The sequence below is a fragment of the Apaloderma vittatum genome, unplaced genomic scaffold (genome assembly GCF_000703405.1).
Source record: "Apaloderma vittatum isolate BGI_N311 unplaced genomic scaffold, ASM70340v1 scaffold8695, whole genome shotgun sequence".
Classification (NCBI taxonomy): Eukaryota; Metazoa; Chordata; class Aves; order Trogoniformes; family Trogonidae; genus Apaloderma; species Apaloderma vittatum.
In genome coordinates this window covers 1-10,485 of record NW_009718736.1, presented here as the reverse complement: position 1 = coordinate 10,485, position 10,485 = coordinate 1, and the positions used below count along the sequence as shown (strand labels likewise).

At 37.5% G+C, this 10,485-nt stretch overlaps 1 protein-coding gene across 1 annotated transcript in view; it reads left to right on the top strand.

Annotated features, from left to right (window-relative positions):
• Window positions 1–9,864, top strand: part of LOC104274658 (short transient receptor potential channel 3-like) — a 31,430-nt gene extending 21,566 nt beyond the window's left edge. The window contains 7 exon segments of the mRNA XM_009870352.1: window positions 1–98; window positions 1,140–1,404; window positions 2,412–2,607; window positions 4,366–4,575; window positions 6,474–6,557; window positions 7,565–7,640; window positions 9,518–9,864. The exon segment at window positions 1–98 is cut by the window's left edge and continues 14 nt beyond it. Coding sequence (XP_009868654.1) covers window positions 1–98; window positions 1,140–1,404; window positions 2,412–2,607; window positions 4,366–4,575; window positions 6,474–6,557; window positions 7,565–7,640; window positions 9,518–9,660 — 1,072 coding nt within the window. The 3' untranslated portion in view covers window positions 9,661–9,864.
• Window positions 9,865–10,485: the final 621 nt, after the last annotated feature.

Genomic DNA, 10,485 nt, shown 5'->3' with positions numbered 1-10,485 from the left:
GCAGGCCACAAAAGCACAACAATATGTGGACAACTACATTGAGGAGAATGACCTCTCTGAGGTTACGCTCCCTCCAGAAATTGAATATTTTACTTACGGTGAGTTTAACTTTACTGCAACACAGATCTGAACGTAGGAGAACGGGTAGGATGCACTAACATTTCAAACCCTTTAGGTGAATGTTTGCCAGTGTTTGCATTGGTAGAATTGTGTGTCCGTTTCTGCCTCAATATTTTACTTTCTATGCTATTTAAACAATAGATATTATGACATAATTTAAGAAATAAGTTTGCTAATATCTTAAAACCAAACAGTAGGCATACGGACAAAATCTGTTCAAAGGTAGCTGTCAATAATTTTGCTGTAACTGTTTATCCTAGAGTTAAATTTGACCCTCTTGATTTTAAATATTTGCAAGCTATATTCTATTATTGACTTAGTACAAAATAAATAAAATAAACTCACAACAAAGTTTTAAGTACAAGTGTGATGAATATCTATTTGCAACACCAACCAAAGGCTGCATTTGATATGAAACACATTTTAATTCAGTGTTGTTTTGTTAAAGTGGTGCATTAATTCACACAATAAACAACCTATTAATTTATCTGTGTATATTGTGTGTGTAAAAACCATGGTCATGCTTTCACTGAGGTAAATGGCAAAAATCATCATGTTTTCAATGGGCATTAACTTATATCCTGAATTTGCAACAATGGCAAGAGCTTGGTGTGATTAATGTATGAAATTGTTCATCAGCCAACACTGTAAACTTGCCATCAATAAAACACTAAATATGAATAAATTTCTGGCTTTAGCTTAGTGTGCCTATTAAGATAGCTAATAATACAGGTGTGTTAAGCAATAATGAATTATTTAGTGTTATATAGCTAAGGTTAAAATGCAAGATATTACATTCTTCAAGTACAGTTTTTCTTCTAGCAAAAAGTTATGTGGCTTATATTCCTCATTTGTGACTTGAAGGAAATAGGAACAGAGTAGCAACTCCTCGACGCTTGAGATATTTGTCTCAACTAAATTCAGACATGTTAATGGAAAAATCCTATCAAGATTTCTTTTTCAACATGGTGATAAATGAGTAACTACTTACATTTACTCCTGTGTTTCCTGTCTTCCAGCTAGAGATAAATGGCTCCCATCTGATCCTCAGATAATATCTGAAGGCCTTTATGCAATTGCTGTCGTTCTTAGCTTTTCTCGCATTGCCTATATCCTGCCTGCAAATGAGAGTTTTGGGCCCTTGCAGATTTCACTTGGAAGGACTGTTAAGGACATCTTCAAGTTCATGGTCCTTTTTATAATGGTTTTTCTTGCATTTATGATTGGGATGTTCATACTGTATTCCTACTACCTTGGAGCTAAACTAAACCCAGCCTTTACAACGTAAGTATGAAGTTGGGTTTAAGTAAAAATCCCATAATGCAGCTTTCTGATTTTTTCACTGAGGTAACAATGTCTGTGAGATATTGTATGTTTCCTCCGAGCATTAAAATAAAACTCAAGACAGTTGAAGTCAGCGAGAAATCGGATATCTGAGAACCTTAGATAGCAGAATTCAAAAGGCCAGTTCCTTCCTACTTCTATAATGGGAGTTTTCACTGCAAGTTAAAATTAATTTGACCTGTATATTATGTTAATCACACAGACTGTTGGACAATCAATTGCAGGAAAATGTTACTGATACCTTCTGAATGACATTTTCCCATAGAAACTACTAGAATTGTAACCTTTAACTGGGGTCTGTCAGACTTAATTGATACACAGAGAGATTTAGCCTAGATAGACCAAAGGTAGGCCTACAAATATTTTGAATTCGTCAAGAAAAGGAGACAGTGATACTCTAATGGCATTTTTCTGCTTACCATTGAAGTGCCTGGCTTCTACTGAGTTCAATAAGTCTCAAAATAATCCCATAAAACCTGTTCAGTTTGTCAGTTTTGTGGCTGAACCTCCTGCTACTCACTTCTGAGTGCACCCTTCCTGATGGAAGGTTTAATCAGAAGCTCCTGAAAGGAGTGCAGCAGTTGCCTTCCCATCAGCCCCATTTTCAGCTTTTTTAGGGCAGGGAAGGTCTGTCCCCTGCACAGGTAGACTGGAAAATATATGAGATGAGAATATGCTTCATCTCAAAACCTGGAAATGTAATTCTTCTAATTCCTGGACTGTTGTTGTGCATGTGTTATTACAACTCTGTTATCTATGATGGATAAATGAAGCACAATGGGGCAATTCTTAGCATATGGTGAAAAGTATTTTCATGCTTGTTTGTTATTTTGATCAGTGCTTTACAAACCTGGTTCACAGGCAAATCACTTGAGATTGTTGGTCTTACTGTAAACACAGTGGATGTTTATCTGTGTCATTAATGGCTTCCTCTTCTTTTCCTACAGAGTGGAAGAGAGTTTCAAGACCTTATTTTGGTCAATATTTGGCTTGTCTGAAGTAACTTCTGTTGTCCTCAAATATGATCATAAGTTCATAGAGAACATTGGCTATGTTCTTTATGGCATATACAATGTCACCATGGTGGTAGTTCTGCTCAACATGCTGATTGCTATGATCAACAGTTCATATCAAGAAATTGAGGTGGGCTCTGTTCTCAAGTTTTTCCTCTTTTGCGACGTTGAGAAAGGGCAGAATTATCAGGAATTACTTCACTGAGCGCTTCTGGATATGCACAGGTGCAGTGAAGATGTTAGTAAAGGAGATGACCAAAACCACCATGTTCCCGGGAGGGACTTTATCTGACAAGCCAGCTGAGCTGCAGAACCTTACAGTTCATCTTGTGCCACGTGTGTGCATCTAAGGGGGTGTCATTCATCCAGAAATCTTAAAATCTCAAGTAACACTCAGATGAAGACTGTTGTAAAGTAGAAAACAAAGTCACTGGGTGTAACAGTTAAACGTGGGTGTATCATTCAGTTTACTAAAAATGCTTACAGCATGTTTCCTTAATGCAATGAGTTCAGTTTTTGACACATCATTAGGATAAGGATTAAATTTATTTTGATGTGTTCGTTAATAGAAATCTCTGGTTTAGTTCCAATCCTCAAACTTTTTAGCGAAATGTACAGGAGTTAGATGCTTATGCACAGCAGTGGTACATACTTTGTTACATTTTTGTTCCTCATATGTGGAGTAAGATAGAGGTCCTTATCTTGAAGATTGTTGTGATTTAGTTACACTTCACAGAGCTTACAAGCTTTATTTGTAATACATGCTTTTTCTGCTTTGGGTACAATATTAAAACATGATTCTAGGTTTATGTAGCTTTGCCATATGACCGGAAAACATAGTGGCAGTATTTGTCCAAATCTGCCAGGTGGCTCCGTTGAATTTGAATTTCACACAAAATTATTGGCTGCATTGCTTATTAAAAGAGATACTTTATTTGAATTTAATTGTAATTACAACGTAGCTGCATTTTGAAAGATAATTTGAGTATTTAGCATCCAACTCAAATAAAAAAAAAAATGGAAAATTTAAGGTAGAGAAAATACTTGCATTTTAAAAATAAGTCCCAAGTTGCTGAAATGAAAGTAAAAGTATGTTTATATAGTGCCAATTTTCCAGATCATGAGTTCTGGTAGAACATGGGTGCACACCCACACTAGCAGGAAAAAGAGATATTGTACAAATGAATATGTCACTTCCAGTATTTTCAGTGACATCTGGGAAATGTCAGGGAGTTCAACAAGAGAAAATGAGTTATGATAAATAAACTTTTCACCTTTGGGGTAAGCCAGGTCCAGCCTTGGCATACTTCCTTAAGACTGTATTCTTACTTCGTTAAGACTGTATTAGGAGAAAATTAGTTGGTCAGTTTTTAACATGATTTCTTCGTGACAACAAAGTTTGTGTTTTCTATAGTCCATTATAAGACAGAGTTGCTTTTCATGGTTATGTAAAAAGCTGCAAGTACTACATTTTAAATTATGAATGCCTTGATGTTAACAGTTCGTCACTTGTGTGAGCACCAAACTCATGTGACCCCTTTAATGAGAAAAACAAGACTTTAAAAGAACAAAAAAGTTCCAGTTTGAATAGCAAGGAGTTTATATGTTGGCTTTCACTCAGTGCAAAAATAACACTTGTTTAAATGGTTCACATGCTTGAACTAAATATTGTCAATGAGATGTTGCCATAAAGAGACAACTGAAATTTAGTTAAAGTAGACTTCTTAAAGTGGTTGCATTTTTGCAAAACTACCGGGAGTCTTACTAGCAAGCAAATAACATTTTATGTAAGACCAGAAAGGGTCGATGTTTAAAAGAAGTTTCATTTGGAAGAAGTATTGTATTTCATAAAAACAAAGCACATGCCTCTTTTTATTTCTTGACACAGGATGACAGTGATGTAGAGTGGAAATTCGCTCGTTCTAAACTTTGGTTGTCGTATTTTGATGATGGAAAAACATTACCTCCACCGTTCAGTCTTGTACCAAGCCCTAAATCTTTTTTCTATTTCATCATGAGGATCATTAACTTTTCCAAGTGCAGGAGGAGACGGCTACAGAAGGACATAGAAATGGGAATGGGCAATTCCAAATCTAGGGTAGGTACTGAAATGTTGTCCTTGCAGTGAAAAATCGTGTCTTCATTCCAGCATTCTGCAGTTCCTTAAGTTTTAGACTAAAATCTCTGCTTCTGATGACAGTATGGTAATTAGTCAAGCATTTGTATTCATAGACCTCGTCAGTATTTCAGACTGACTAAACGTACTTCATAAACCAAAAACTAGCTATATTTTTTCTTAGGATAACAAGATCCAATGACTGTAAAAACACAAATAAAATAAAAGTAATTGAGTATTCAAAGACACAAATAATCCTCATAAGGAATGGCCTAAGTAATCCCTAAAGATGTTTTCAGCCACCATTAGGAAGATTTTTAGTTTAGGGCTGAAAAAAAAACCCCAAACAACAAAACAAAACGACATAAAGAGAAAAACATTTTCCTTCTACTCACACAGGAACAGGATAAAGTGTGTTCAGTAAGATATTCGCTTCCTGCTCTCAAAAGCTACGTACCCAGCAGAAGGCAAAAGGAAAGAGGGGGATTGGTGACAATAATCCTCAGTACTTCCATGATATTCTAAATTTGGATATCTAAATGTTTTTTACAAATATTCATGGAATGCAGTGTCATGATGCCCTGGTGAGCACTGGGTAACAATTCCTCTTGTTCTGTTGATGGCAAACTGGAACACAGTCAGGTTAAAGAGGACACACGTGGCTTTTTTATAAGTTAGACTCAAGGCCCTGTTTGTTACAAAGACTGAAAGCAATACCTTGAAAATAATTTTTATTTGTTCTACTGTGAATTATCAGAAATATCAAATCTAGTCATCTGTTCTGAAAACTCCCTCTGGAGCCTAGGATTTCTGAGCTGTTGGTGGTGTTGAATCTTCAGTAAAGAAGATACTTTCTCCGGTTTTCTTTAGGCAGTGAAAGTAGATAGATGCTTAAAAATGTTTTAAATGAGTTTAGCTGGAAGCACTTTTTTGGTACTACTCATCTTATGCTCTCTAGTGCTCCAAGTGCTTGAACGTCATTAGCTCTCTCAGGTCACTGTACAAAAACAAAACAAAGTCTTCCAAAAACAAAACAAAGAAACTTCAACACCCTAAGATACATTTTTATAACAAAGCATTCAGCAATATTTACATATCACACAGTAGTACTTAGTGTCGTGCTTGGAATGTAAATCACTTAACTGAAATTCGGAGTCACTGCCAGGACAGGTCAGGGGGAGCTAGTTTTCGTCTTTTAAAATTAATTTCATCTGTGAGGCTGGGCTAGCACTGTACAAAGTGTTACACTGTACAAAGAAAATCCTGTCCCACTCCCTAATAAAAATCGTGAATGAGCTGATGTCTCATTGCCCACGAGAGGGTGGGCAAGCAGGAGTAGGTAAAAGTAGCCCCCTGGTGGCCCAGCTGAAGTGACAGGCTGTACACGAGACTCGAAACAGTTACGGAAAGCATCAGACTTGCCCTATAGATGCAGGATAACTTTCAGTTTTCTCCACTGCTCCACACAGAAAATGAACAATAGGAGCAGATTAGGGGGTTGAACTCACAGAAGGGGGTTTGAGTGTGTATCTGTAATTACAAGTGTGCTTAAGAGCACAGATCCCCAGCAGCCAGACTTCAGAGAGTCTCCTTGCTCTGGCTGCTTATCCCTGTCAACAAGTCATAATAAATTATTTCTTCAGCTGTGTGAGCACATTCGCTTTGAAGATGTGCTGTGAACAGGATGGCTAAAATTGTCAGTATTTAAAACATAAACAATACAAACCCCCACAAGTTAAGGTGGTTTGTTTTTTTTTTCAGAAGTAATATTGTGATATAGTGACTATGAGGCCATCCCCAAGATGCTTCCAAGAAAAAAAAAAAGGAGATTAATTCTAACTGTGAATTCCATAATTTAATTTTGTCTTGTTTCTTCCTAGTTAAACCTCTTCACCCAATCAAACTCCAGAGTTTTTGAATCACACAGTTTTAACAGCATTCTCAATCAGCCGACACGCTATCAGGTAGGTACTGTGGTCACTGTTTGGAGTAGTAGAACTGTGTGGAAGGTACTAGGAGAACTTTGTCTTTCAAGTACATTTTGTCTTCACCAGATAAAGAAAACCTGCTGTAGAAATGAAACTCTGAGATGCTACTGGGAAAAGAAAGACAGTTATTATTCAAGCCCCATTATTTGAAGTGTTAAAAAACTAGCCCATTCAAAGCTTAGATTTTCCTTTGACTGTCTCAGTTTGGGAAGTTTGAGAAACAAACATCTGAAACTGATTTCTGGGGAAGCAATGTGAAAGCATTGACCTGATTAGCATTACTTTACCTTCCATTCTTATCCTGTGCTGAGATGTGATGCTCGCATTGCTGCAGAATGCTCTTGTCTGGTAAGAGGAGTCTGTTAGGTGTCACCTTCCTCTCTTCTTGCCAACTCAGAAATAAAAGAATAAATAGGCACTCTTGTTCCCCTAGTGAAAATGTTGAGAGTATGTGATCCACCTGGGCAAATTTTGTCAGACAAGCTACATTAGATCAGATATGGTAACGCAGTGCAAGAATATTAGTACAGAGAAGGAACCCTGGCAGTTACGGTATAAAAATACAGGCATAATCTTAGTGAATCCTTTATGGCTAATTTTCCACTGTTGCACTGTAAAATCCAACTTTTTTTTAAAAAAAAAAGGTAAATATTTATCTCTCAGACATCCTTTCACATGTGTACTGAGTTAAACAAAGAGTAGACGTTCTGAAGCTACTTAAAGCCTAAATAAGTGTGTTTAGACATCTCTTCCTATTGTCCTGTTCCCTACAAGAGGTTGAGGTGCTTTGTAAATAAGAGGTAATTGGATGAGAAGAATGCTTGATTGTAATGATGAATCTCAGCATGCCACCAAAACCTGCTTCATCTAGGGCTGTTCATTCTTGCACTTATACAGGTGTGAGGGAGGTAGTTAAGAAAGAAAAGTAAATATTGTTTAACGATATATGCTCACCTGCTTATATCACTGTTTTAATCCGGCAGCAAATAATGAAAAGACTGATAAAACGTTACGTTCTGAAAGCACAAGTGGACAAAGAAAATGATGAAGTAAATGAAGGTAAGAAAGAGACTGTATTTGCAATATTCAGAGACAATTTTTGTCACATTGCATTAGGAATCGCTGTTATAGTGGTGCATAGAGGTGTAAGGTGAAAAGAGGGTTTATTTCTGCTTCAAATGCACTGAACTCTGATATTAGTGCAAGTATGCCTGTGACCAAAAATGTACAAATAGGACCAAACAACTGAGAAATATTATGGACCCCATTCCACAAATGGAAAACACAAGCACAGATGTGACACACGGTCACAGAGGAAAGGTGTGACGAAGGCACAAACTGTATTCACACATCCAGAGTCCTAGACAGAGATGCAAGACGGAACTGGGACCGTTTACCCACACCTTTCTGCTGGCAGCCTTGTTTTCTCCAGCTGCTGTGCAGTGATGAACAGCTTGGGATCAGAACAGCTTTTACTGGCACAGAAGCATCAGGTGGCTGTGTGCTCTCTCAGCTAAGGCAGCATAGCTTTTATTTTGCTTCTTAGTTATTCTCTGCTTACTTACAACTCTGCAGTGAGGAGCAGGGAGCAGAAAAGGAAGATAGGAATCAAATCCCACTCTGTGCCTTAAACATGCAGTGTTGTGGTTGAACTGTTAGCCTGATTCTTCCCCATCCTATGTGGCTGTACAGAGCTCTGCTCATGAGTGATGAAAGCAGAGAAGCTCCTACAAATGTCATCGCCTCAGTGTGCCCCTCTCATGAATGCCCATTGCTTTCCTCCTGTTCCTGCTCTGTGCTGGGGCAAATCATCTGCCTCGTGATTGATGGAAAACTGTTCTGTCACCAACAGCGCCAGGGATATAACAAGTCTTTCCAGTTCCCTAATGCCTCTATGGTACTGGCATATGTGTTCAGATAAGCAAGCCAGTGCAGGAGAACCACGGTTCATGGACATCTTGGTTCTTCTTTAATCATCGATCTTTGTAGAGCATAATAGTCCACCTGGAGCAGGTGAACTAACCCCTGAACCTCAGGGTTCAGCTGCGTAGCACAGGTCATACCCATTTCAGTGGTACCTCAGGTATATTGAAGGCACAATTTTTGAAGCCTGCTATGTTGCAAATAGCAAACTTACGGATTCCTGTGAGCTGCAGCAGTTGAAAACAGAAGTCTAGAGATTTATCCCTGGTTTGCATCACTAGAGAATTTAGGTATTCTTCCTTGGTTTTTTATTTCAAATATGATAAATCATTGCCTGCAGTCTATACTGTGTAAGAATTCACATGACCTGACACTTACTGAATGAACAGTATATGAGTATTTTTAAAAACTTCTGCTCTTGTACTGAATAACCTGTAATGGAAAACATGCTGCTGCTTGTTATGAACCCAGCCTTGACAACTGTTTTCATTTAAATGCGTTTTTTATACTTGTGTCAAATGGTTACATAATTTTAAATTGGGTGACTTTTTCTAATTCCAAGGATATTGGTAAGGAAGAGGAGAGAGACTCAGAAGCTGTGAGTTTTACTGCCAGCTCTGCCACACTTTTCCTGTGTGATCCTGGCACATCACTGCAGACAAAATCTCTTTGCCTTTTCTCTCTACAAGGGAATACTAATATTTACCAGTTGCTCAGCAGTGTTGCTGTGATTAATTCATTAACCTATGTAAAGTGCTTTTTCTCTCTTTGCTGTTCTGTATATACGTGGACCACAACTCCAGATTTCAGTGGACTATTAAAATACCTTTGCTACTATTTAGGTTTGGAGACACACATTTTGGAAGGGAGAAGAGGTAAAGCCTCCTGTCCCACCCCTGGACTCGATCTCATAAACAGTTTGAGATGTTAATCTGAAATACACACTCATGTGATTTAACAGAACAAGCGGGTTCAACTTCACTAACAAGTGTTTCTTTCCATGATGAATACAGGTGAATTAAAGGAAATCAAGCAGGATATCTCCAGTCTTCGCTACGAACTTTTGGAGGACAAGTCCCAAGCAACAGAAGAGTTAGCGATTTTAATACATAAACTCAGTGAGAAACTAAATCCCAATATGTTGAGATGTGAATGAATCAACGAAGGAACCGCGGCTTTGACTACAGCACAACTATTTATTGGCAATAATATTTCAGTATCTTATACTTGAAAAATGTATTGTAGTTTTTTAGCACTAAATAACTTTATGTACAGCTTCTCTGGAATTTAGTCTTAGGAACTTTTGTTAACTCACCACAAAAAGATTGCTTTCTTTATTTTAATTGTCTAAAAGCAATTTAGCGTTTAAATTCATGCATTTAGGCATTGAAAAGGTATAATGGTATGAACTGCTGGTATTTTAACAGGATTATGAATACATCTTGAGAATTCTTCGCACTAAATTTGCAAGAAAATACTAGAATAACAAATACAGTGTAGTACTCTGTTCCATTCAGCAACTGGGGTACGAATAGGATTTTTCATAATACCATAAATCAACTAGAGATCTGTGCAGGATTACTTGAAATCTTTGTTCTTTATTAGTGATGCTGGTAACGTGTAGTAAGCTGAGAAATCACGTGCTGATTATAAGGAATTAATGAGAATCAGGTAAGTGTGAATGTAATCGTAGTAGCTGTTAAGGATGTGTGTATATACATGTACCCACAGCTCCCGTTTCTTAATTCAGCATATTTGCTTTCACGAGGAAAGACTAGATTTTTTTTTTTAAAAAAAAAAACAACAACTTTGGAAAGTCACATGAACTCAGTCCAAAGCTACTCTTTAAGTGGTAGAAACGGTTTTTGTAAAACTCAGACGCTGTGCAGGGCTGGTATTTTGTTACACCGTTCTGAACAACGCCTCCGATGCTTCATTGGTCAATAAAAATATTCCTACTTGACTGAGCCCGCTGCCTGTG